The 24,411-nt window shown below is 37.9% G+C and overlaps 1 protein-coding gene across 2 annotated transcripts in view; it reads right to left on the bottom strand.

Annotated features, from left to right (window-relative positions):
• GRM8 (glutamate metabotropic receptor 8) overlaps positions 1-24,411 on the bottom strand; it is a 772,971-nt gene that overhangs the window by 67,838 nt on the left and 680,722 nt on the right. For both annotated transcript variants that reach the window (XM_021699435.1, XM_021699434.1), the window contains exon 8: positions 7,901-8,836. In XM_021699435.1, coding sequence (XP_021555110.1) covers positions 7,901-8,836 — 936 coding nt within the window. The remainder of the gene's footprint in view (positions 1-7,900; positions 8,837-24,411) is intronic.

Genomic DNA, 24,411 nt, shown 5'->3' on the forward strand with positions numbered 1-24,411 from the left:
CCTCCCCCTGCTCGTGCTTGCTCTCTCTCTCTCTGTCAAATAGACAAACAAAATCTTTAAAAACAATTCTCTAATATTTTTGAATTACCTCTGGTTTTGTTTTGTGTATGTGTCTTTTTAAATCGTGATATTGGTTCTTCAGTTATCATGACGTCCTTGGCTGTTGTATGATTAGGATGTAGGGCCAGGTTGATGGATAAGGATTACAGGCCGGGTCCATTCTCCTTGGGTGGGAGGGCAGACTGTAGACCTGTGTAGGTTAGTCACTGTTTAACCTGACTGGCTTCTCTCAAAGATGCACGATACAGGCACACAAACGGACAGGGGACCCACCACTGGAGGAGCTTTTTCTAAGAGTTGAGAAATTTATCATGTCTCTATCGTATTTCCCACCTGTTCATGTCTGTCTGAAATAAAGTTACTTCCAATTCTGCTTGGTTTCTCTCTCAGCACCTTATACCCACACAAGGAGCATAAGATAATTCTACCATCAGACAATTCCCAATTTTTAGAGCAGAATTCCGTAACACCTGTTACTCTATCCTTGTGAAGTTAGAACAGAAAGGAAAAGTGAGGGGCCCGACTGGCCCAGCTATTTTGAAATGCAGCTCTTCACATGATTTTCCTGATGGTCACTCCCATTCCCATGTCAGGTCTTTATACTGACTTGAGGCTTAGAAATTATTTGAAACTATCATGGTAAGAACCATTTCTGTCACTTGGGCTGTGCTTTCCTTCTTTTAATTTCTCTATAAATCATATCCCTTTGACTTTATTTTTTCTGGAGTTTCTCAAATTGTTCTACCTTATGTTGGCTCTAAAAATATAATGGCCTCTTCTCATTCTCTTTCCTGTCCTCCTTTTCTTCCTTTTTCTTTTCCTTTTCTTTCCTTCTTTTTTATATTTTTAAATTTCATTGTTGCCTGAGAGGAAAGGGATATAAATATGTTTGTGCCAGCCCATATCCTGAACCATAAGGCAGACTAAGTTTCTTTTATATATATATATATTTCTTTTAATGATGCCAGTAAGTCTGGTTTGCATTTATTTTCAATAACCTGGAATTTATACTAATATTTGGTTAAATATTTTTCTACACTTTGGGGTGGGTGGTACTAACCCATATGATACTGCATTTAGAGATTTTTAAAAAAATTCATAACATAAAAATGTGATATGGTTACAGCCACAAGGAACTATTTGCTTGCAATCTGCTCTTCCTGGCACCCTGTGTGCTCCATAAGATATAAGCGTCTACTGAATCATGGAAAATGCAATTTGAAGTTACACAAGTAAATTAGTCACTGCATTCTGTACTATCAACAGTCTGGGGTGTCATTAAGGTTCTGTCTATATAGAAGAAAAAATAAGTCTATTTGTATGGCATTCCCCCTGAACATTTTTGAAATAAGGTCATGGTCACTATGACTAAAAAGAGTCACATTTTCTTCTTCATCAAATCTAGTAGTCTAGCATTTTAAACATATTAAGAAAGCTAAACCATTTTAATGAGATGAGTGAGCTGAGGACTTAGTTCCCAGGTTGACTATCTAATTGTATAGTTGATTAAATTATTATAATTTGGGCATAGAAAATTCAAACCCTTTGTAAACTCAATTTCAATTAAAAAAAAAAAAGATGAATGAGTAAATACCACAATCTCACTAACAGCCAAATGTTTAAATTAAGTAGCCCTAGGCCTCACAGCTTCCTCAGAGCCCCCCGAAAAAAGGAGGATCATGGAATCTAAGCAAGGGTCATCGAGGAAGTATTTCTTTATGCTGTCAAATGAGATAGGCATCCCCAAAAGAATTGCCCTAAATGTGTAAGTTGGCAATTTTCTGCGGCGTAATATGGGGCACAGCCGGAACAAAAGTAATAAGCCTGGCTAGGGCAGCATTCCCTAGGAGAGCCACTTAACAGGCTGGCCTACACTGTGCCCTAGAATCTCCTTATTTCGTTGTTTCCTTCTGCATCTTCCCAAGCAGATCATTTTAAGTGAGTGCATAAATGAGATTATATAAATGTTTTCTTTTTGGGTTGCTTTTCCTTTTTCCTCCTCTATTTGGCTTTCCCCATCTAGAGTTGACTGCAGCTCTGGTATGACTGGTCTTGCCCAGACACCTGAAATAGGTAGGTATGATGATAGGTGCCACCGTACATGGGGACACGGCGAAGCCTTCAAAGGAATCCGCTTCTAATAACTGCAAGTTGACAGGGAAAGAAAACAGCCTCCTGTCTCCACTCCCCTCCTGTCTAAGGACATGAAGGACTGCCCGCAGAGACAGGTGCGGCTCTGGGCTGATCTATTCCGAAAATCACTTCCATTGCTGTCTAGAGTATACTGACGGGTTGCTCAGGCTGTTCTTCTCTCACCTTGACTATTCCTTAAAGCAGGAATTTTGTTACTCTCTTCAGAACTACCTCTCACAACTCTTGTTAGAGTTGCACACTTTTCAAATTTTAACATATTTCAGCAATTGCTTTGTGATGACACCTCGCTTGCTTCCAGTATTTCTGGCTCGATGTGTGAAGGTAGAGACACGTTGCCTCGGGAACAATTCTCTCTTCTCTTTCTCTGAGTCCTACCGATTCTGGTTGCCCTCTTTAGGGTACTTAATCTGCATGATCGACTACCCTGGGGTAAGTCTCTATGTTTGAGAAAACACATCCAGTTGGGGTGCTGCATGGACATGGTCTCAAGGACTGGAGACATTGAGGCAATTATCTGGGTAAATAAGAATGTATTCAGTCATTAAACACAGTTTTGTTTTGTTTTTTTCTTGAGACTCTATGCTGGCTCAGGCCTCGACTCAGTGCTGAGGATATGACAGTGAGCAAAACCCGATAAGGTCCCGGCCCTCATAAATTACAGCCGAATAGCAGACACGGCCAACATTTTAATGATCACTTATTACATGCTGAACACCTGTCCTGACTTATCTCATGAAATTCTCAGCAAAACTACCATGAGGTATCTATTAGTACCAAAAAACACACCATAATGAGACCACAGAAGTGTTTGGGTTTGTTTTTTGTTTTTTTTAAAGTCATCCATCTTCCTGCCTTTTCCTAGAGGATATGAACTCAAGTCTGTTCTAGTTTGAGAATAGGGCTGGGCACAGATGGCAAGTGACAGCTTTATATTGTTTTCTGTGTGAATTTGCATTCTCTGGGAGAATTTATTATTATCTTCAGATGTTTGGCCTTGCCTACATTTCCCCAGCCAGTTTAGCAGAGTCAGGATTGGAACCCAAATCTGCCTTCTCCAGAGCCTCTGCTCTTCCTTACTCCCCTCATCCATCTCTGCAGCCCCACACTCTTCTGCTCTTCAACAGACAGATACAGTAAAAAAAACAGGGGAGGGATGACAACGCAAAAGTATCTGATTAATGCCATCAATTCTCCTTTGTTCTGTGTATGCTAGATAGAACTAAGACAACCATCATAATTCCTTTTTGCCTTTCTCCCTACATACTTAGCAGCCCAATTTCAGAAGAAGTGATAAAGACAAAAAAAATTTTTTTTTAAAGAAATGCATACGGCCCATCACCGAAATGAGAAAACTTGTTTTTCAGGGAAAAAAAAAAAGCTGTTGTAATGGGGATCACAATAAGATAAAAATATAAGATTTTTATGACATCACAGTCTAACTTAAATCATAGAGAAGCATTATAATATTATATGACATCATTCTCGTGCAAGGCAGTCCTTTCACACATTGGGTCGGCATTCACTGAGAAGGTACCACATGAAAGGCTCTGTGTTAAGAGACACAGTCACTCAGATACACATCTGATGGCTACAGCTTACCCTCCAGGAATGTTTCAAGGCTGACATTGGCAGGTGAGAGGAAGAAATGAAGGAGTGGGTGCATGCAGAGGGAGCAGTCTAGGACAACTCCCCGGTTTCTGACTTGAGCTCCTGGATGATGCCACACCAAAGGAAGAAAGGCTGCTTTGAGACATAGGGGGTTTTTGACATTTTTGAGTTTTGGTGGTTTGTTGTTGTTTTTTTTTTTCCCCTGCTTTGAGGGTGTTTTGTTTTGTTTCCGCCCAATGCCCTGGTTAAAGCACTATGCTCCTTGGAGCTTGGCAATGTCATAACCCTTGTCTGATTATCTCAGCTTTATGAGTGCAATTAGAGGTGGTAAAATATGTATTCAAGAGACTTCTGCCATCCTAACAGCCCCTCACCATCCCCGAGGATTCTTTTCCTGACGATTACATTAATTATATTTTAAGTTTTTTAGATTTTTCAGCACAATTAGGAGAGTTTGTGTGAGTCCATGTCCACGCCTCAGTGTGTCCACCCTTCCTTCACACCACTTTTCTAAAAGAGAAGGAAAAGTGCACTTATACGATGAGTTAGTAGAATGTAGCGGGCACAAAGCTAATAAATGATGTCATTAAAATCTATTGGAAAAACATGAATCAACTTCATTTCAAAATCTGAAAAAAATGTGGGGAAATTAAATGGTATTTTATCTTGAATAAAGACTTACTTTACAGAGCTGTCTTCGTGAGTGCTAAAATGTACCTTTATAATTTGACTTTACTCAGGGGTTTTCCAAAACATCTGTCTAAATTATTCAACTAATTTTACCTTTTATTCCTACTTATGTTATAATTTCAGAGAAACCTGTATGGTTAGATGAGTTTTCTTCCGTAGATTACTCTAAGAAGCATAATTAAATACATAGTGAAAGAAATTTTGCTCTTCTGCTGTCTCCTGTGTTATAAATTCTAGGTTACCGATGTATAGTTACAGGATGCATAGCTTTTTTTTGCTTTCTCATCTCAGCTCTGACTCCTCACCATCTTTCCCTGCCCTTGAGCCTGATCTTCTCCTGCCTTTGAGCCTGGCACCTTGCTAGTGCTTGCGGGCATCAGGCCGGCATCGGCTGGGAGCCAGGCTGAGCATTACAAGGAAGGATCGGGGAGGCAGACTGACGTGGGCTCAATCATTAGCACAATACTGGACACACTGCTCAATAAGGAGCTACTGAATTAATGGCTGTGTGCACTGCCTAACTGCTACTAACAGTTCAAGCTGATAACGTGGGCTAATTGGCTGAGCATTATAAATGAGAATGGAGCACTGACCGGCTCTTTGGTCCTCACAAGTCAATAAAACTTTTGTAAAGACTTCTTTTAGAGATACAGAGTTTTATTCACCTTTGATATCTGTGTCAACAATTTTAGCAATGTGAAAAAATAAATATTCTCATGCATTTTGTGTATTGTTTTGAATAATAAAGATACTTTGACAGAAAATAACAGGTAGCAAATTTGATGGGAAGCCTTAGGATGACACATAATTGTATTATATAAAGTACCTCAGTAGCCAAATCTTAGCTACTTATAATAGCTCTCGATGTAGAGCTGGTCCAGATTCAGCAACTCCAAGACTAACTAGACCATCTGAGGACTTTACGATGTTCTGAAAATTCCTGCAATTAGCATTTCTTCCCAATTTCTTCAGTCTTCTCTACATTCAATTATATCATGAAAACAAAATAAATCCAATTAACAGATTTTATAATTTGTCTTACAATGTGCTCCTTTGACTTACTTTGAGTCCACAAAACTAAGAGAGATAAAAAGAATTTTGTCTAGCATTCAGTCCTATCTCTATAGGCGTGGATATATCTATTCCCGAAAATATATACATAAACTCCAGGTTTTCAGAGGATATACCGCAGTGCCCAAGGGCTCAGCGGCATCGCATCGAGCCTCATCACCGCCCTCCCAGCATATTCACCTGCCCATTTTATTCTGAAATTCCTCCTATCTCCATCACTGCTGCAAGGGGAAAGCTGCAGCTTAGCAGGCTTTTAGTTCTGAGAAACTTTGGCCTTTTTTTTTTCAACTACCTTAAAAAAGCTTATTAGTATAATGCTGTTGGAAATGCTATGATAATACTATCCAATTGTGAAATACCATGCCATGATTTTACGTATGCTAAAAATCGAGGCACTGAAAGACTTATCTAAATAGAAATAACATCTTATTTGTATTTGCCCTCCCCCACTGCCTTTGAAAGTCACAGTATGGGGAGTAAGAGTAGACTATAATTTATAAAATGTAAAGCAGGAGGGAAAAAAAAAGAAAAGGAAGTTAGATGTCAGAGCTCAGGAGATTTTGTCTGGGTAAATATTTATTGCCCACAAGAAAGCAAAATAAACTACCTATGGCCCTTTTCGGATAAAACAGTATATTAAAAAAGTCAGTCCTTGGTTCAAATACAAATGCCACTTAATGTTACTAATAATTCACATAATGCAGACATTTCCAGACTCTGAAGAACATTGTTTTGCCCTGACCAGTTCAACTAACCACATCAAAAGAGACCCAACAGACTGTGAGAGACTTATTTTCCAGCTCATGCACTTTCTCCTGAGTCATATTTACAAGTTTGATCCCCATAAATTCCTATCTACATGTGTCAAAAATGTAATGTATATTAGGTTTAGAGCATCAGACCACCTTACTTTACTTTCCTGCCATGTGCTGGGTCCCACATAAAATATTCATGGACTTCTATCAGGCCATCTAAGTCATGAAAGGTCACAGATCTGGAACCCATGGTAAGCTTTCTCTTTTCAGCAGCAAGTTTGCTGAAGTAAATTTTTTTGTGTCTCCAAACATGGTTGAAAGCCACATTGATCTAGTAAGGGATGAATGCTCATACTAATGAGCTCTCTGTGCCCTTGTTGAGTATTTTCTCCTCTGAATTAGTTGGGATTTTAAGAGTCATGCATGACCTCACTTGGAATGTTAGAGACTGGGGAATGTAATTGTCCCCAGGATGCTTGATTTCCTCACAACTTCTGGTGATGGAGGGCGGCGCGATCTTGAAATCCTCACTCTGAGAGAAGCGCATGCTCATAGGCACAGTAAGGCTGAAGGACTGACTATTCATTCAGAAAGATAGCACTTGCCTTTGTTTTACAAGCTGGCTTGTCTCCATTAACCTACCCAAACCTTGGAATTCGTGGTTAATGTGAGTTCTCTGCTTTTCTGGACAGAAAACTACCTGTATCCCGTGCAGTACATGCCCCCTTTCTCATATGGATGTTCTTTACTTGCAGTGATTTATGTGGAAAAGGCTAACTGGAGATTAGTGGCCAAAGGAAATTATTTTAAGAGATTTAATTGATCTTCACCTTCTGAAAAATTATAAACTGCTTTATATAACTGCCCATTGCTGTCTTCTTTAATCCCTCATCATCACCTTGTCCATATGGAAAAGTGATAAGAATGGGGGCTGAGGAGAAATAGTAAGATGGTTCAGATTGAACTAAGCCACCTCAGTTTCTTTTGTTGTTGTCGCTTTACTATAAACCCTGCTTCCATGATGAAAGCCATTGTAATTGTGAAGGAATAGCTTTTTCCTAGAGTCACATTAGAACCAGAAAAGGTGGCATTTGTCATGCAATGGGATATCTCTGGGATAGCTCACCCCCATGAATCATGTCTGCCTTTTCTCCCATCCTCTTTTAATTAACATTAGGAAAAGAACAGTTATCTTCATTGATAACAGACCTGGGAAGAGAGACCCAGAAAGTAATGTGAGATCTGTCAATTTTCAGCCTTGCTAAGGAGGACCCATTAAAGCACTCTTCATGGACAATCAACCTTAGTCAACACATATTCAAAGTTAAGTGACCTTGAGGGATTTTATATATATATATAATATATAAATATATATAATACATATAAATATATATATATAAATATATATATATATATATATATATATACATTTCTAATTAAGAATAATACAGACTGAATCATCTTGAGAGAATATAAGTGAACCGAAAAGAAAGGCAGGGAAGCATCCTAAAGAAAGGAGTTAAGTCCAGGGAAGGGTTGGTGTATGCATTTCTTGCACTTACCTTTTCTGCTGACTGTGCTGTACCAAAAAAGATGGGAATGAAAGCTAACCAAATGATGCAGGTGGTGTACATGGTAAATCCAATAGGTTTGGCTTCGTTGAAAGTCTCGGGGACACCTCTCGTTTTAATGGCATAAACAGTACAAGTGACCATCAAGAGGATACTGTACCCTAGCGAACAAATGAGCGAGAGATCGGAAATGTCACACTTGAGCACTCCCCTGGCATTCTCCGGGTCTAGAGTCCGCTGCTCTCCATAGTCAATGATGATGTGGGGGGGGTCCACAACAAACCAGATGCACACTCCTAGGAGCTGGACCGAGATGAGGCTGAAAGTGATCACCAGCTGGGATGCTGGACTAATAAACTTGGGTGCTGTGACCGATTTCTTCCCCTGCTCAAATATTCGGTGGATCCTGTTTGTTTTGGTAAGAAGGGCCGCGTAGCTGAAACACATGCCAAGTCCTAGAAAGATCCGGCGGAAGGAACATACGATTGTATCTGGCGCGGCAATCATTAAGAAGGTGATCGAATAACAGAGGAAAATCCCTGTTAGGAGCACATAACTAAGTTCTCGTCCGGAAGCCCTTACAATAGGTGTGTCATTATAGCGGACAAAGGTCACGATCACAAAGGTGGTGGCAATGATGCCCAGTATTGCAACGAACACAGGCACCACAGCCCAGGGGGAATGCCATTCTAGTTTGATGATGGGGATAAGCTGGCAGCCTGTGCGGTTGAAGTTTGGTCTCTGATCCAGAGGGCAAAGTTCACAGGAGAGCTCGTCCACCTGGTAGTTGTAACCTTCACAGCGCTCACAATGCCAGCAGCAAGGGACTCCTTTGACCGTTTTCTTCCTCTCCCCAGGCCTGCAGGGCAGGCTGCAGACAGATGCCGGGTGAGCGTGTTCTCGATCAGCCCACTGCATGTCTTGCACCTGTGGGGATAAAAAATTAATGAGCCTTCCATTTCCCCCCATTTATAATCTCCTAATCCTAGCCACAGGTTTGTAATAAATCACTGAATGCTGACAGTGCAAATACAGTTTGCTGTAATAAGAGCCCGGTTTTCTTTCCCCAGTATTGACTTCTTGATGAAAGTGTTAAATGATCGGGTCCAACAAATCATTCATATCATCAACTTGATGAGCGTCATTAGTTTCCATTTACCTCCTCAATGTTGACCAATCTGTCATTGGTAGAAGGATTTATTGGCCCGAACAGTTTTGAAACTCCAAAGTAAATAAATAAATAAATGCCCCATGGAAATATGTTTTAGAGTTAATCACAGATATAAATGCCAGAATCCCTGAAACACTGGCTTAGGATATAAACATATACATAAAACAGTGATGCAAAGCTCTTCACCCTATCTGTGGAAATTCAAATCACACTGTGTCAATTTTCAAAGGAAATGGCAAAACTAACTACTTTAATCACTGATAATCATCATGTACCCATGGTGATAACTGTATTAATGTTTTTGCCTCTGTTTGAGCACGGAAAATACTTTTCCCCCCAAGTCTTGCATTTCCACACTGTGCAAAAGACCATGCTGAATGAGATAGCTTGGTGGTAATGTTTTCCATTGAACAGAAGTAGTCTTACAAGTGGCTTAAAGCAGTGAAACTGGTACAAATGAGAGAGTCCCCCCAGTGTGCTTAGTATCTACTTCAGAGCCTTAAAGTTCCACCTTACTCTTTTGGATTAAATCACAGAGTAGCTAGCTCTACGAAAATAAAAATATTATTTTAAGGGGATTCTGCCAATCATTGACCTCTTACCTTGATTGTTTACTAAAGGTTCTGGACCCAGTTCCAACATATATGGGTAGGGAAGAGGAGGTTTCCCATACCACCAAGCAATCCCGGACAGCAGCTGGGTGTCCTGTAAATTACCTCAGTTCTGACACTGTTAATAGCATCAGATCCCACAAGTTAAAACTCAGGCTGCAAGACTCTCCCCTCCCACTTCAGATGTCAATTGTAAGTCCATGTCTCACATGTGCTTCTGACCGACCTATAGGTTGAAGTTTCCAACAACACTTGCCTTGGATTCAAGTAGTTTGCTAGAGGAGCTCACAGAACTCAGAGAAACACTTTAGTTACTAGATTACCAGTTTATGATAAAAAGGAAAAGATGTAGAGGATGAGGTATGTGGGAAGAGCACAGAGCTTCCTTGCTTTCTGATTATGCCACTCCCCCCCAAATCTCCACCTGTTCACCAACTCTTAAGCTCTCTGAACCCCCACCTTTTGGGATTTTATGGAGGCTTCATCACATAGGCATGATTAATTAAATCAGTGGCCATTGGCATTAATACAACCTTTAGCCCCTCTCCCTTCCCAGAAGTCTGGGGTGGGACTAAAAGTTCCAATCCTCTAATCACATGGTTAGTACCTTGGGCAACCAGCCCCCATACTTAGGTTATCTAGAGGGTTTCCAAAAGTCACTTCATTAACATAATAAAAGACACCTTTAGTGTTCTTATCACAGAAAATTCCAAAGGTTTTACGTGCTTTGTGCCATGAATAAGGTCAAAGACCATGTATTTCTCATTATAAATCACAATATTGCATTTACTGGGGCGCCTGTATGGCTCAGTCATTAAGCACCTGCCTTTGGCTCAGGTCATGATCCCAGGGTCCTGGGATGGAGCCCCACATTGGGCTCCCTGCTCAGTGGGGAGCCTGCTTCTCCCTCTCCTTGCTCCACCCCTTTACTCCTATTCTCTCTTGCTATCTCTCTCTCTCAAATAAATAAATAAAATCTTTAAAAAAAAAAAAAAAGGGGGTGATTTTGTACACTGATGTGAACAGTGACTGACACAATTTGCCCTCAAATCTTTGCTGAATTTGAGAGAAAAGAAGGATAGTGTTAAAAAGAAAACCAAAGGCCCAAAATGGCATCACTTAGGTTAAAGCCCCAAGTCAGTAAACTGTGGCTTACTACCTGAATCTAGTTGTAGTTTCAACCTTCCCCAGCGATGTAGTCTTAACCGGATCAGTCAGGAATTTTCTGATGGATGCCAGTGGAGTCTGACATTTGGGCCTTCTCCATTCTCCAAAGGAAGATGAGGTAGTCTACATGATAAGACCTCCTGCTCTCCCCCCATAAAGGAAGGTGACTTTGCATATTTCTTTTGCTTATAACTTTCTTGCCCCACCCTCCTTCTTATAAAAACCTTCCATTTTGCACAACTCCTTGGAGCACACCTCTACTTGCTAGATGAGATGCTACCCAATTCATGAATCATTTAATAAAGCCAAGTAGATCTTCAAATTTACTCATCTGAATTTTGTTTTTTAACAACAGGAAGGATACCACAGCAGAGCGCTGAGGAAGAAGGGATCAACTTGAAAGTACTGGGAACTGGTAATAGAAGGTTGCTCAAAGAAGCACAGAAATGGGAGCCCAAAGAATGGTTAGAAAACAGAACAAAACAATACACAACTTGTTTTCTCCAAGACCAGCTCTATTAACAACCCAGAAGAAGAATTACCATATTCCAAGGTAGTCTGGCTCCAAAATGGCTCCCAATAATCTCACCTCTGGGAATTTGTGAACCCATGTAGTCCTCTCCAACTGTGAATAGGGTTGATTTTTGTAAACAATAGTACATACTAGAAATGATTACATGTGATTTCTGAGACTAGGTCATAAAAAATATTTTGGCTTCTGCCTTGCTGTCTCTTGGATCAGTCACTCCAGGAGAAGAACCACAGTTTCATGAGAACGCTCAAGTAGTCCAATGGAAAGGAACCCAGGCCACCTGCCAAAAACTAGCACCAACTTGTCATGCATGCACGGGAACACCCTAAAGAGTGGATTGTCTGGCTGCATTCCAATCTTCAGGAGACTGCAGTCCCCAGTGACACCTTGACGGCAACCTCATGAGAAACCCTGAGCCAGAGCCCCGCAGCTAATAAGCTGCTTCTGAATTTCTGACCTACAGAAACTGTGTAAGATAATATATGTTGCAGTTATTACCCAGCAATGGAAAATTGTAATACAACTCAAAATAAGCTTCTCCACCCATTCTGTGACCACCGCCAGTGTAGCGTTCTATTGAGAATCTACTCAGAAGGCAGTGACAGCTGTCATTTACCAAAAACTTGCCCCAGCGTGGCTCGTGTAGACAATGTGCTTTCATTGCCTGCAAGTTGCCTTCCTATGGGGAACTAGGCAACTGAGACTGTTCACACGAATAGATCTATTTCTTTAGGATGTTTTCCTTTCTTGAAGGTGGGGTGAATGATTGAGGATAGAGAAGCACAGTCCCCAAGCTTAATACTTGCAGAGGGCTATCAAATCTCCCCAAGGTGGAGTAGAAAATTCATACCTGTTTAATTTCAAATGTCCTCCCTTGAGAAAATAGGTGGTGTTTCATGTGTCCGAAGGGCACTCAAAACTATTAGCTCTTACCCTGTCTTTTCACCACAAAGGTATAGCAATCTATCACAACCCTGCTAATGATTTAAGAAAGTTATTTTATGTATGTATAGAATTCCATTAAGAAAGAAAAAAAAAAGTTAAATTGGAAGCATATAGTGGCTTCTCTCGAAAATACTGAGAAAAATGAAATGCTCCACTGAGTGGCTAAAGTATTGATTTTATGCCCTAATGGACTCTTAAAAGATAATAAAATACTTTTGTGAAGGTTATATTTCAAAGCTAATTAATGTAAAACCAAAATTGCATTTTGTTTGGGGTTTCTATAGATTTATGATGTTACTGTAAAAAAAAAAGAAAGAAAGAAAGAGAGAAAGAAAAGGCAGCCAAATAGCTCAGAAATATTAAACTTCAAGACTGGAAGAGGCTTTAAAGGTCAGCTTTCTAACCACATGTGTAATTCTTTAATTCTCAATACATTTCATTTTCCAGAAGGAAATAAGACTTGTTAACAAAGAAATAGACCTAGGCCAGATAAGCCTCATTACATACGATAAATACTTATCATTATAAGTTAAATATTAAATTTTCCTTGGTCAGTTTTCTATGTACTGAACTAATGGAAAAATATTTTTCATAAACAAAAAAGGGAGTTACAAGATAATGGGAAATATCACAATACTTTAAATAGTCAGGCATTTTCTTTAAGGAAAAAACAATATAGTCAAGCCATCTGTGACTTTTTTTAATATAATGGAGAAAACAATAAGTATATTTTTGTAAACATGGTAAATACACATGACTCCATTTTCATCAAGGAATCTATTTATATATAACTGTACTGTGTTTTGATGCCATAGTTGAAGTCTGGGAGCCAACCAGTATCTACCTGAGGGAAGAATAAATAGCAAATACTTAAATGAGGATCTTGTGAATACATTAATATTTGAGTCAAATAATCTTGCTTATGTTGTTAAATAGTGACTGAAAACAGTACTATTGAGAATAAATTAAACAACCTAATTTTCACAAGTGTGCTATAAGGCATAAACAAGGAGCTATATTAACTGTGCAATCTTTCTTTCACATGAGTATCCATGCATTTTTAAAATTTGTCTTCCTTGTCTTTGACATTATTCTGATATTAGGATTTCTTTCTAAACTATATAGTCTAACAAATGGATGATAGTTATATAGACAGATCTTCCAGAGACAAAACCATAGCCCGTTCCTGTCTGGATAATGTTCACCAACAGTGATTCATTCTGTAGGCTCCAATCCAGTACATCTCATAGAATGTGAGCCATCAACTGGTTTCTCCTGTCAAATCCTATTATTACTGCAGACAAATACACCAACAGCCACAAAACCAAAACTTTCTGAGTGCGTGTGCTTCTATTTTTTAATTTTTAATCTTTCCAGACCAATCAACCTAGAGTAATTCTTCATAAAGTCTTTAAGTAGACATTATTTTATATGAACAATTTTCTTCCGTATAGTTTTAGTAGCTCTTGAAAAAAAGATTACAAGAATGTTTCCCGATTCAAGGCCCCATTATAATTAATAATTTCCAGTGTTTGGTACAAAATTCTTACTCAATGTAATACCTCAATTATAATATTTTCCCCACATATTAAGTGGTATCTTCACTGATGGGATTACCCTAAATGTGGAAACATTTTAAATATTAACAGATAACTGATAGTTAATCATAATTACCTCTTTTCATTTTGCTCTATAAATCACAGCATTGATAATCATTTTGGTAACTAGTTTGCCACCCCAGTATTCAAAAACTCAACCCTTCATCTGACTTATATAATGGCATATTATATACGCAAACATTTCCAGTGAAATTGGGTGTTTTTAAAAAGCTTTACTCATTAATGTCGACATAATCAATAGATTTAACAAGTACACTAATTAGCATTAAGCATTTAAAATATCAAAATTTGGGGGCCCCTGAGTGGCTTAGTTGGTTAAGTACCCAACTCTTGATCTCAGCTCAGGTCTTGATCTCAGGGTTGTGAGTTATAGCCCCACACTGGGCTCCACACTGGGCATGGAGCCTAGTTTAGAAAAATATAATAAAAAAAGAAATAAAATGTCAAAATTTGTGCATTTTGTGAATCATTCACATATGAGTGAATACATGTTGCATGGTTAATTTGATAATGAAACTCAAAATAAAGTTTCTCAGTATATTAGTATATATATACTGATATATGAATAAATATTGCTTCCTTAATACACATCCTTTCTTTTGGGTCATGCACAGCTTTCTACTCCTATTCAAAGTACTTTTAGTGTTTCTGAAAGTCTAATATATGTATATGAGATAATCCCCATATTGAAACCTGACTTTATCTAATATTACACATCTACATAACCTTTAAAAATGCAGACTTCTCTAATTTAGAAGGACAGTTTAAAATAAAGTTAAGAAAATTTTAGCATCAAGAAAGTAAAATACTTAGGAATAAACTTGACAAATGAAGTGCAAGATTTTCTTTCACTAAAACCTACAAAATACCATTAAAAAAAAAATGAAAGATCTAAATAAGTGAAAAGAAGCTCTATGTTCATGGATAAGAAGATGTATATTGCTAAGATGGAAACAGTCCCTAAATTAATTGACAGATTCAACATAATCCCTATCAAAACCCCATCCGGCTTCTTTGCAGAAATCAACAAGCTGATCCTAAACATCCAGATGGAAATGTCAGGGTCCCAGAACAGATAAAACAATCTTGAGAGTGAAAAATGAAGTTGGAGAATTCACACTTCTGATTTTATTTTTTATTCTTTTTGTTGTTGTTTATAGTCTTTTTTTTAATTCAATTAATCAACATAGAGTGTATTATTAGTTTCAGAGGTAGAGGTCAGTGATTCATCAGTCTTATATAATACCCAGTGCCCCTTACATCACATGCCCTCCTTAATGCCCATCACCCCAGTTACCCCATCCCACCACCTCCTCCCCCTCCAGTAACCCTCAGTTTGTTTCCTATGATTAAGAGTCTCTCATGGTTTATCTCCCTCTCTGATTTTTGTCTTGTTTTATTTTTCCAACTTCTGATTTTAAAGTTTACTACAAAGTTACAGCAATCAAGACAGCATGAAACTGACATAAAGATAGACAAATCAATGAAATAAAATTAAGAGCCCAGAAATAACTTCTCACACATATGGTCAATTGATTTTTGACAAGGATCCCAAGCAAATTCAATGAATAAAAAAACAGTCATTTCAACAAATGGTGCTGGGACAAGACAGGACACCAAAAACAGAAGAAATAAAATAAAAATTGATGAATTGGACTTCATTAATATTAAGTCCTTTTGTGATTCAACAGATCCCATTAGGAGAGTGAAGAGACAACCCACAGAGTGGGCAAAATCATTTCCAAATCATGTATCTGATAAGGAATTTGTATCCAGAATATATATATATATATTATATATATATAATATATATATACATATATATAATATATATATTATAGATGAGGTGACATTTAAATTTTATTTATTTTTTGAAGATATTTGAGTATTTATTGAATATTTTTGGTTTTTTTTCAAGTTTTTATTTAAATTCTAGTTAGTTAACATATAGTGTAATATTGGTTTCAGGAGTAGATTTAGGGATTCATCACTTACGTATAACACCCAGTGCTTATCACAACAAATATCCTTTAAAATATATATTATATATTTTAAAAACTCTTAGAATTAAACAGTTAAAAGACAAATAATCCAAATAAAAATGAGTTAAGGAATTGAAGAAACATTTGTCCAAAGAAGAAGTATGAATGGACAATATGAAAAGTGTCTAACATCATTAGTCATTAGGGAAATGCAAATAAAAACAAAAAATCCACTAGGATGGATATAATAAAAAATGTAGACAATATCAAGTGTTATTGAAGATGTGAAAAAAATTAAAACTCTTTACATTGCTGGTGGGAATGTAAAATGGTGCAGTTATTTTGGAAAATAGTTTGGCAGTTCCTCAAAAAGTTAAACATAGAGTTGCCATATGACCTAGCAGTTTCTGCTTCTAAATAATTCCAATCCAAGAAAACTGAAGATATATGTTCATAAAAAAATCTGTATTATTGATGTTCATAGGATTATTCATAATAGCCAAAAAGCAGAAACAACCCAAATGTCCATTAACTGATGACTGGATAAGCAAAATGTGCCTTATCTATACAACCAAATATTAAAAATAAATAAAAAGGAATAAAGTATTAAAAATAAATAAAAAAGAATAAAGTACTAATATATGTCTAAAATGGACGAACCTTGAAAATATGTGAACTGAGAAAAGTTAGTCACAAAGATCACATATTGTGTGATTTTATTTTATATGAAATGTCCAGAATAGGCAAACCCATAAACAGACAATAGATTGGTGACTGCCAGGGGCTACAGGGAGAAGGGAACATAGTGAATGCTCAAGGGTACAGGATTTCTTAGGCAATGGCCTAAAATTAGAGGGTGGAGATGGATACACAACTCTGTTAATATACTGAAAAATCCTAAGTTACACACTTTAAAAGGGCAACCTTTATGGGCAAATGTGGATTATCTCAATAGCGCTCTTCTTTTAAAAATATGCAAACTATTTAACTTGATACATTCAGGAAGTATTAACACTCGGTATTATTCAGTGTATAAAAAACATGTTGCATACCCATTCTGTTCAAGACACAAAGTTCAATGTGGGGATTCATCGGTGACCAAGACATGGTTCCTGAACCCCAGAGACATGTAGGTGGGGACAGAGATATGCGAAGAGCCTGCCACAGCTCAGTATGAGACTCCCTAGAGAGGAGTGAGGAAATGGTGCTGCTAGAGGAACATCCAGCAGGGCCATCAGCCCAGGCTTCATGTATCAGTGAACAGCAGCCTGACGGATGTGGGAGATAACCCAGGAGAGAGGATTGCAAGAGGGCACCAAGCAAAAAAGGAAGGAAGGGAAGGAGGGAGGGAGGGAGGGAGGGAAGGAAGGAGGGAGGGAGGGAAGGAGGGAAAGAGGAGGGAACATTAAAAACCAGGGGCAAGAAGCCATGGCAAACTGGAGAAACTAAAGGTATAAAGAATACCAGGCATGTAAATCAAAGCACGGGATGACATGGCAAGAGGTAAGGAGGTAAGGCTACAGAATAGATGACATATGAGATCATGAAGGACATTATGGGCCACTGAGGAGTTTGGATGCTATCTTATAGGTGGTCAAGGGGATCCTCTGAAGGCTTATGACAAGGACAGGGGTGGTGAGTTTTGTTGTTTAGAAGACTCCATGGGCTGCAGAGTGGAGAGAAGACTCACAGAGCCCAGGACTCCAGACAGGCCAGTCTGGAGACTGCTGGAGAATTCCAGATGAAAGGTGAGGGCAATAGGAATCTGAGCATGCAGTGGCCATGAAGGACAGTGTAAGCAGCACCAGGTTTTCAGACTTTTATTCTCCAGGCCACAGAGAGTGATTAAAGAGTTTTAAGCAGATATGTGGCATGATTTATATATATATAATTTATTTACTTATTTATTTATTTAGGAGATCACTGTGGTGACAGATGAGGGAAGAGGGTGATACAGAAGCAAGGATAAGAATTAGGGAGAAACTGTGGTAATTCCAGGCAAGACAAGAGCCTGTGAATTCCATTAGGAGCAGTGATGATAAAGAAGATGGGATAGATTTGAGATATAGTAAAGAAAATAAAGAGAGAGGAACCAAACAATGACATCCAGACTTCTGATTTGAGAGTCATTCTTAGCATTCACTGACTTCGACCCCTCATGTCTAATCACCACCTGCTACACGGCCTTGCCCTTGCACTCTCTGACTCCCAGGAATGGCTGACCATTGCGTATCAACCCTCCCCAGTCCCCTGTAAGACTCTAACACAGCACCTTGTAGCCTCTTTCAGTGGCACTTGACAGTACGTAATTACGTATTTATTTGTTTGATTTTCTTTTTTTTTTTAAATAAGTAGTTTTATAAAGTTTAGGTTATGTTCCTCAGAAGTACTTAAGGGGTTTACTTAAAATATAGATCCCTGGAACCCAGTTCTTAAAGATTACAATTCAGTAAGTCTGAGAAAGAACCTCAGGTTGAGATTTTTTTAAAGCCCTTCTTCCTGTGATTCTGATAGATGTAATTAGTAAACCATACTTTGCTAAGCACCAAAATTTCTTTTCCTTGGAAGAGTAAGAGCCGGGTCTGTTTTTCTACTGTTGTATCCCAGAGCCAATTGTGGTGACTAACCCCCAGTAGGTATTAATAAATATTTGTTGAATGAAGGAAGAAGAAACAAAAGAACAAGTGAACAGGTGATAGCATCTTTCATTGAATAAAGGCACCCAAGGGAATGACTGGTTTTAAAAGGTAGATCATGACTTGGTTGTCTATGAGCTCAAAGTCCCAACGAGGCTTCCAAGACAAGAAGCTTACAACTCAGATGAACACTTGAGTTGTATTCATGAGTCAGGTTTACAGGAGGTGAAGATTTCAAAGACACAGTCATATTCAAGGCAGGTGAGACCATGAATATTTATTAGCGAGTTCTCATCCACAGAGACAGGGATAGTATGAAGGGAAGATGGCATGAATGGGGCCCTGGAAAGAGCAGATTTTAAGGAGCAGACTCAGCAAGATCAGTAAAGGAGGATGAAAAAAACATGGCCAGATGGAAACTAAGGAAGAATATAGTTCAAGGTCCATGAAACCAATAGATAATTTAAGGAATGAGGAAATGGTCAGTGATGTCCAAAGATACAAATTTCATGAGGATAGGATTTGAAAAGTGAGAGTCCCTGGTTACCCTCATGAGAGAGAATTCAGCTGTTCTGTGAAGTCTTCTCTGATCTACCCTATACTCGGCAGGTAGGTGTGTTTCTCCCCTGTATTTCATTGTATTTCATTATGTATTTTATCATAATTCTTTGGCATTATATTGTGATTATCTGTTCATGTGTCCATTTCCCAACGAGACTGAGAGCACAGTAATCTCAGGGACAGATTATTTTTTACCTCCCATTACCTGTTTTAAGACCTAGGATTCAATAAAAAGTCAATGTTTGATAAATACATAAACTGATTAATAAATAGAATGTATGATAAACACATCTATGATTATCATTACTCATATTTAGTGTTTTGAGTAGGCATGGCTTTAGGCAGTAGGCAAATGTGAGTAGTAAACTTATTCTTTCCTCAATCTGTGTGGTGTCTAGATTCTTTCATCTATATCCCTAGAGAAGCTAATTTGGGAAATTGTGCACTCTGACAGATAACTCACAGGGATATTGGAAAGATCTAACAAGGTAATATCTGTGAAAGTGTTTTGTGAACAGAACATGTAAAAAGACAGGTGGAAACTCCACATACATTTCAATTTAGGACCAAGAGGCAGCACTGGGAAGAAGGCCCCTACTCTCTACCTATAATTAAAGATAGCTGCTGTCCAAAAATTATGTCAGAAGCAACAAGCAAAACTCCACCATCTCTGGATTTCATCCAGATCTACTATCCTTGCTTTTATATTCCCACAACCTCAGCTCTTAATGTCAGTTCCTGGTAACTGCCGCATGAGATGACCATCTTTCAACTGCTCTATGCAGAGAAAACCACCCAGGTGAATGCCTTCTGCCCTTGGCTCTGAGCTTGGAGAGGGTAGCATCTTTAAGTGTGTGTGTTGTGGGATGGGTGGTTTCAGGGAAGAGTATAGGAAGTCAGACCCACAATACTTTGGATGAACAAGAGGTACTAATGCTACGATAATAGAGTTTCACCCCAACACACTGCATATGTGTGGTATTTGTAGCAATAATGTTGAACAATTTTTTTTCTTAATTTTGAATTTGTGATAAAAGTTTTAATATGAATTCTTTGAAGAGTGGTTATTTTTAGTTATAAACCATTGAGCTACAACTGTGTTCCTCTGTTTATTATATTCTAGATAACCAAAATTAGTTGCAAATAATTTCCTTAGGTTTCTTTTCATGTAGGATTAATTCATCTGAATGTTTACTATAAATGACCATTTTAACTTCTCAAGATGATTTGGTATGTTAGCTCTTTTCTGAATATTATTTAAAAGCATTCATAATGTTAATTTAGAAGTTAGCAAAATCTTAAAACATGACTTACATGTTATATGTAAATAGCTACTTTAAATACATTATGCCAGTACTTTATGATGACTAAATTAAGCAGATCCTTCATTGCTAATAATAAGTAGAAGTAAATAATATGAAAGTCAGCTCAGGACTAAAACTCTCTATGGGCAATTTTGTAAACTTGTAGAATATTCCTATTAATTACTTACATTTCTTCTTTTTCCTACACTAAACTGATTATTAATGCATGCAGAAACTAAGATAATTCATTATAAACCATTTTGTGATATTTTGAACAACATAATAGATATTCAGTGCAAAACACTTCTCCATGTCAATCTTGGCCCATATCAGTCAATGTACATTTAACTCCATCCATAGAAAGTTAGGAAGGAAATGCCTTCAGAATGTGCAAAGATAGACAAAAGGATGTGAAATGAATATTTTCAGTGGTAAGCCACTTTATATTGTTCAGCAAACGAAACATAAAAGTGATGATGGTGACAGGGCGCCTGGGTGCCTCAGTCAGTTAAGCGTCCGACTCTTGATTTCAGCTCGGGTCATGATATCAGGGTCGTGGGATTAAGTCCTGTGTCAGGCTCCTCACCAGGCATGGAGCCTGCTTAAGATTCTCTCTCTCCCTCTCCCTCTGCCCCTCCCGCTTGTGCTCTCTCTTTCTCTCTAAACTAAATAAATCTTTAAAAAAAAAAGTGATGATGATGATGAGGATGGTGGTGGTGACAATGATAGCTAACATTTATTGAAGGCATATTATGTGCCAGAACCATCCCAAGCAATTAACATTAAATGTTTAAACAATACTGAGTTAGGTATCCCATTTTGTTTAAGAAGTCACAAAGTGATAGGTAACTGACCCCATGTTACAGTATTAAATGATGGAGGCCTGAAACCACACACTCAATCACAGTATTTTATTACCTCCACAATTTTACCTCCCAGGGCACTGCATGACACATGATAGACAGTTGAAAAAAAAAAAAGTAAAATTGAATGAACATCCAGAATAGGAAGCAGAGGAGATAGGAGACAGGGTGGTAGGCATAAGGCATTTGAAATAATAGTCTGGGTGGAAGGAGCATGGCACCTAGACAGGAGAGGCCCTAGACAAGAACAGGAGATGAGTGAGTGAGACCAGGGTAGTCCGTTTACTGGAAATGGAAAAGAAAAGGTGAGTCTAAACCAGATTGAGAAAGAAGAGTCAAAATAATTTGGTGATAATTTAAAGGATTTGTTCACACCAGACCAAGGCAAGGACCTTGGGATAAGATAAACATTTGTTTCATTGTTTGACTATGCTTCATCCTACTGATTCCTGTCCCCTCAGAATCACTCCAGGAAAGCGTCATCTCCAGCTAAGATTCTTCTAGCTATTTTATTCCCAAGAAGAGCATCATAAATTTTATTTTATCAGTTTAGCATACTTTATTCAAAGTACCAAAAAGGTACTCTTCCTGCCTGCAAGGTGTATATAGCATAATCTCAAATGAACATATGCAAAATATGATACTTCATTGAATTAAACAGAAGACACCAGGTTAAGAAAAAAAAAATCCCAATTCTATATTTAATTCTTAGGGATTGCAGGACTCTTTCTATATTCTACCCTCCTAGAGATAGACGTGAAACTGCTAAACAGCAACAAAAAAAGGCTCCTGCAGCCGGAGAGGAATAGAGCTATGAGAACCGAGACACACTACAAAAATAAATGACTTCTGAAAAATGGAGAGAACCTGATGTTGCCTTTCAGCCCCAAACCTAGAGGCGAAAGAAAGCCTCTTCCCACAGAGTGCAGTATAGAACGGGAAGATTAAGAGAGATTAAGACAGAGCTCACTTGGACTCAGCATGAGCAAAGTGACCAAGCAGAAAAGAACAGAAATGAAAGAGAAATTGGATGGTAGAAGAGGAGACTATGGATGGCATTTTGTGGAATATGACTCACAAAGACACACTTTAATGTTTTCCAGAATTGTTTGTATCTGTGCTGCAGTAAATAGGACAGAGTAGTAACTCCAGCTAGTGAAATACAATGTAAAAACTCATTTAGAATGTGAACTCCGAACAACAACAGACATGAAAACTGAATTGTCTGAAACTTGTAGGAAAAGCCTGCATGATATGAAGACATGCTTTTTCTGATACAGAAGTGACAAACAATATATCTGAATTAAGGCAACATTATAAGAAAAGGAGCTCAATGACATCAAAAAAAGAAACATTTCTAACTGGCCATATCTAGCTAAGGGTTTCCTCAATTTATAAAGTAATAATTTATTCATTTATTCAAAAATATGAATTGCAGTAACAGTATAATCAACAGGGTAGGTACTAGGAATATAAAAATGAATGGAGCAACATTTATGCACACAAAGAGCCAATTTAGAAGGGATTAGAATTCAACACTAAAATCATGTGATTAAATATTTGATGTTTGTGAAGCTGGGCTATTTTCTTTCCCCCAACCTGGCAGTAGACTAGAGATTTACTCTCTGAAGAAGGTGAAACATAGGGTCTCCTTGAATGCAAGACACCTGGCACAGTGGATCAGGTACCACATTAAAAGTAGTCGTGGTAAGTGAAAGCAGGAATATTGAATTACGAGTTTTCCAGTCCCCTTCCCCTACCTGGCTCACAGAGTATTACCAGCCTAGTTTACATCCTCCAAGCAGAGGATGAAAAGATTCATCTTTGGGAAACTTTTGGATCCATCAGCCTAAAAGAAAAGACCTAAACATTCTGACACTATGTGATTTCCCAAGTGATGTCCACCATCAACAAACACATCCACGTGCAGAGATTTTTCAATCAGCTTTCTAATGTACCCTTAATTATGAGTGGAATCCAAGGATCACTGGGCATGAAAAATTTTCCACTATGCAAAACAGACATTAAATCAAACAAATAGGAAAAAAAAAAACCAATTTGAGTAAATAGAGGCTATGCCTGGAAAGAAAGCCATTGAAAAATTAATAGCTTCAGTGATTTTTTAAAATGCATGTCTAAAACAAGAAGTTGTTTCTGCAAATAAAGGAATATTCAGAGAGCACAAAAGAACTCTTATACATCAACTATAATAATTATTATAAAAATATACATACATTAATTATAATTAATAATTATTTTTAATTAATAATTATAGATAACAGAATTATAATTCTGAATTATGATTTCAGAAATGAAAGCCAATAGAAGAATTAGAAGGTGGAAGTAATCTCCAAGAAAGTGATCAAAAAGACATAGAGAAAAAAAATCAGGAGAGAATTAAAGGATCAGTCCAGGAGGCCCAAGATCTAAATATGAATCCCAGGAAAAGAAAATGGGGAGTTGGGATTATCAAACAAAGCATTTTCCCAGAAGGAAATGATGTGAAATTCTAGATTAAAAGGTCTTACTGAGTTCTTAGCACAATAAATAAAACATACACATACTAGGGTATATCCTGTTGAGTTTCAGAATAATGAGGACAAATAGGAAATCTTGAAAGATTCTGGAGATGAAAAAAAAAAAAGGAAAAGAGAAAAAGTTATAAAGAATCAAGGGATCAGAATGGCCTGAGAGCCAAGGAAAAATGAAGTAGTGCCTCAAATTCTAAAGTAAAATGATTTTCAACCTAGATTTTGGCAACATGTTGCTTAAGCATAATGTCAAAATGAAGATATTTTTAAATATAGCCTCAAGAAGCTATGGGTTGGGGGTGCCTTGGTGGCTCAGTTGGTTGAGTGTCTGCGTTCGGCTCAGGTCATGATCTCAGGGATGGAGCCCATGTCTGGCTCCCTGCTCAGCGGGGGATCTGCTTCTCCCTCTCCTTCTGCCCCTCCCCCTGCTTGTGCATGCACTCTCTCTCTCTCTCTCTCAAATAAATAAATAAATAAATAAATAAATAAATAAATAAATAAATAAAATCTTTTAAAAAAAAGAAGCTATGTGTTGATGTGCTATACCCAAACAAGATAATAAATGATGGAGGGCAGTTGG

Source organism: Neomonachus schauinslandi, chromosome 12, assembly GCF_002201575.2.
Source record: "Neomonachus schauinslandi chromosome 12, ASM220157v2, whole genome shotgun sequence".
NCBI lineage: Eukaryota > Metazoa > Chordata > Mammalia > Carnivora > Phocidae > Neomonachus > Neomonachus schauinslandi.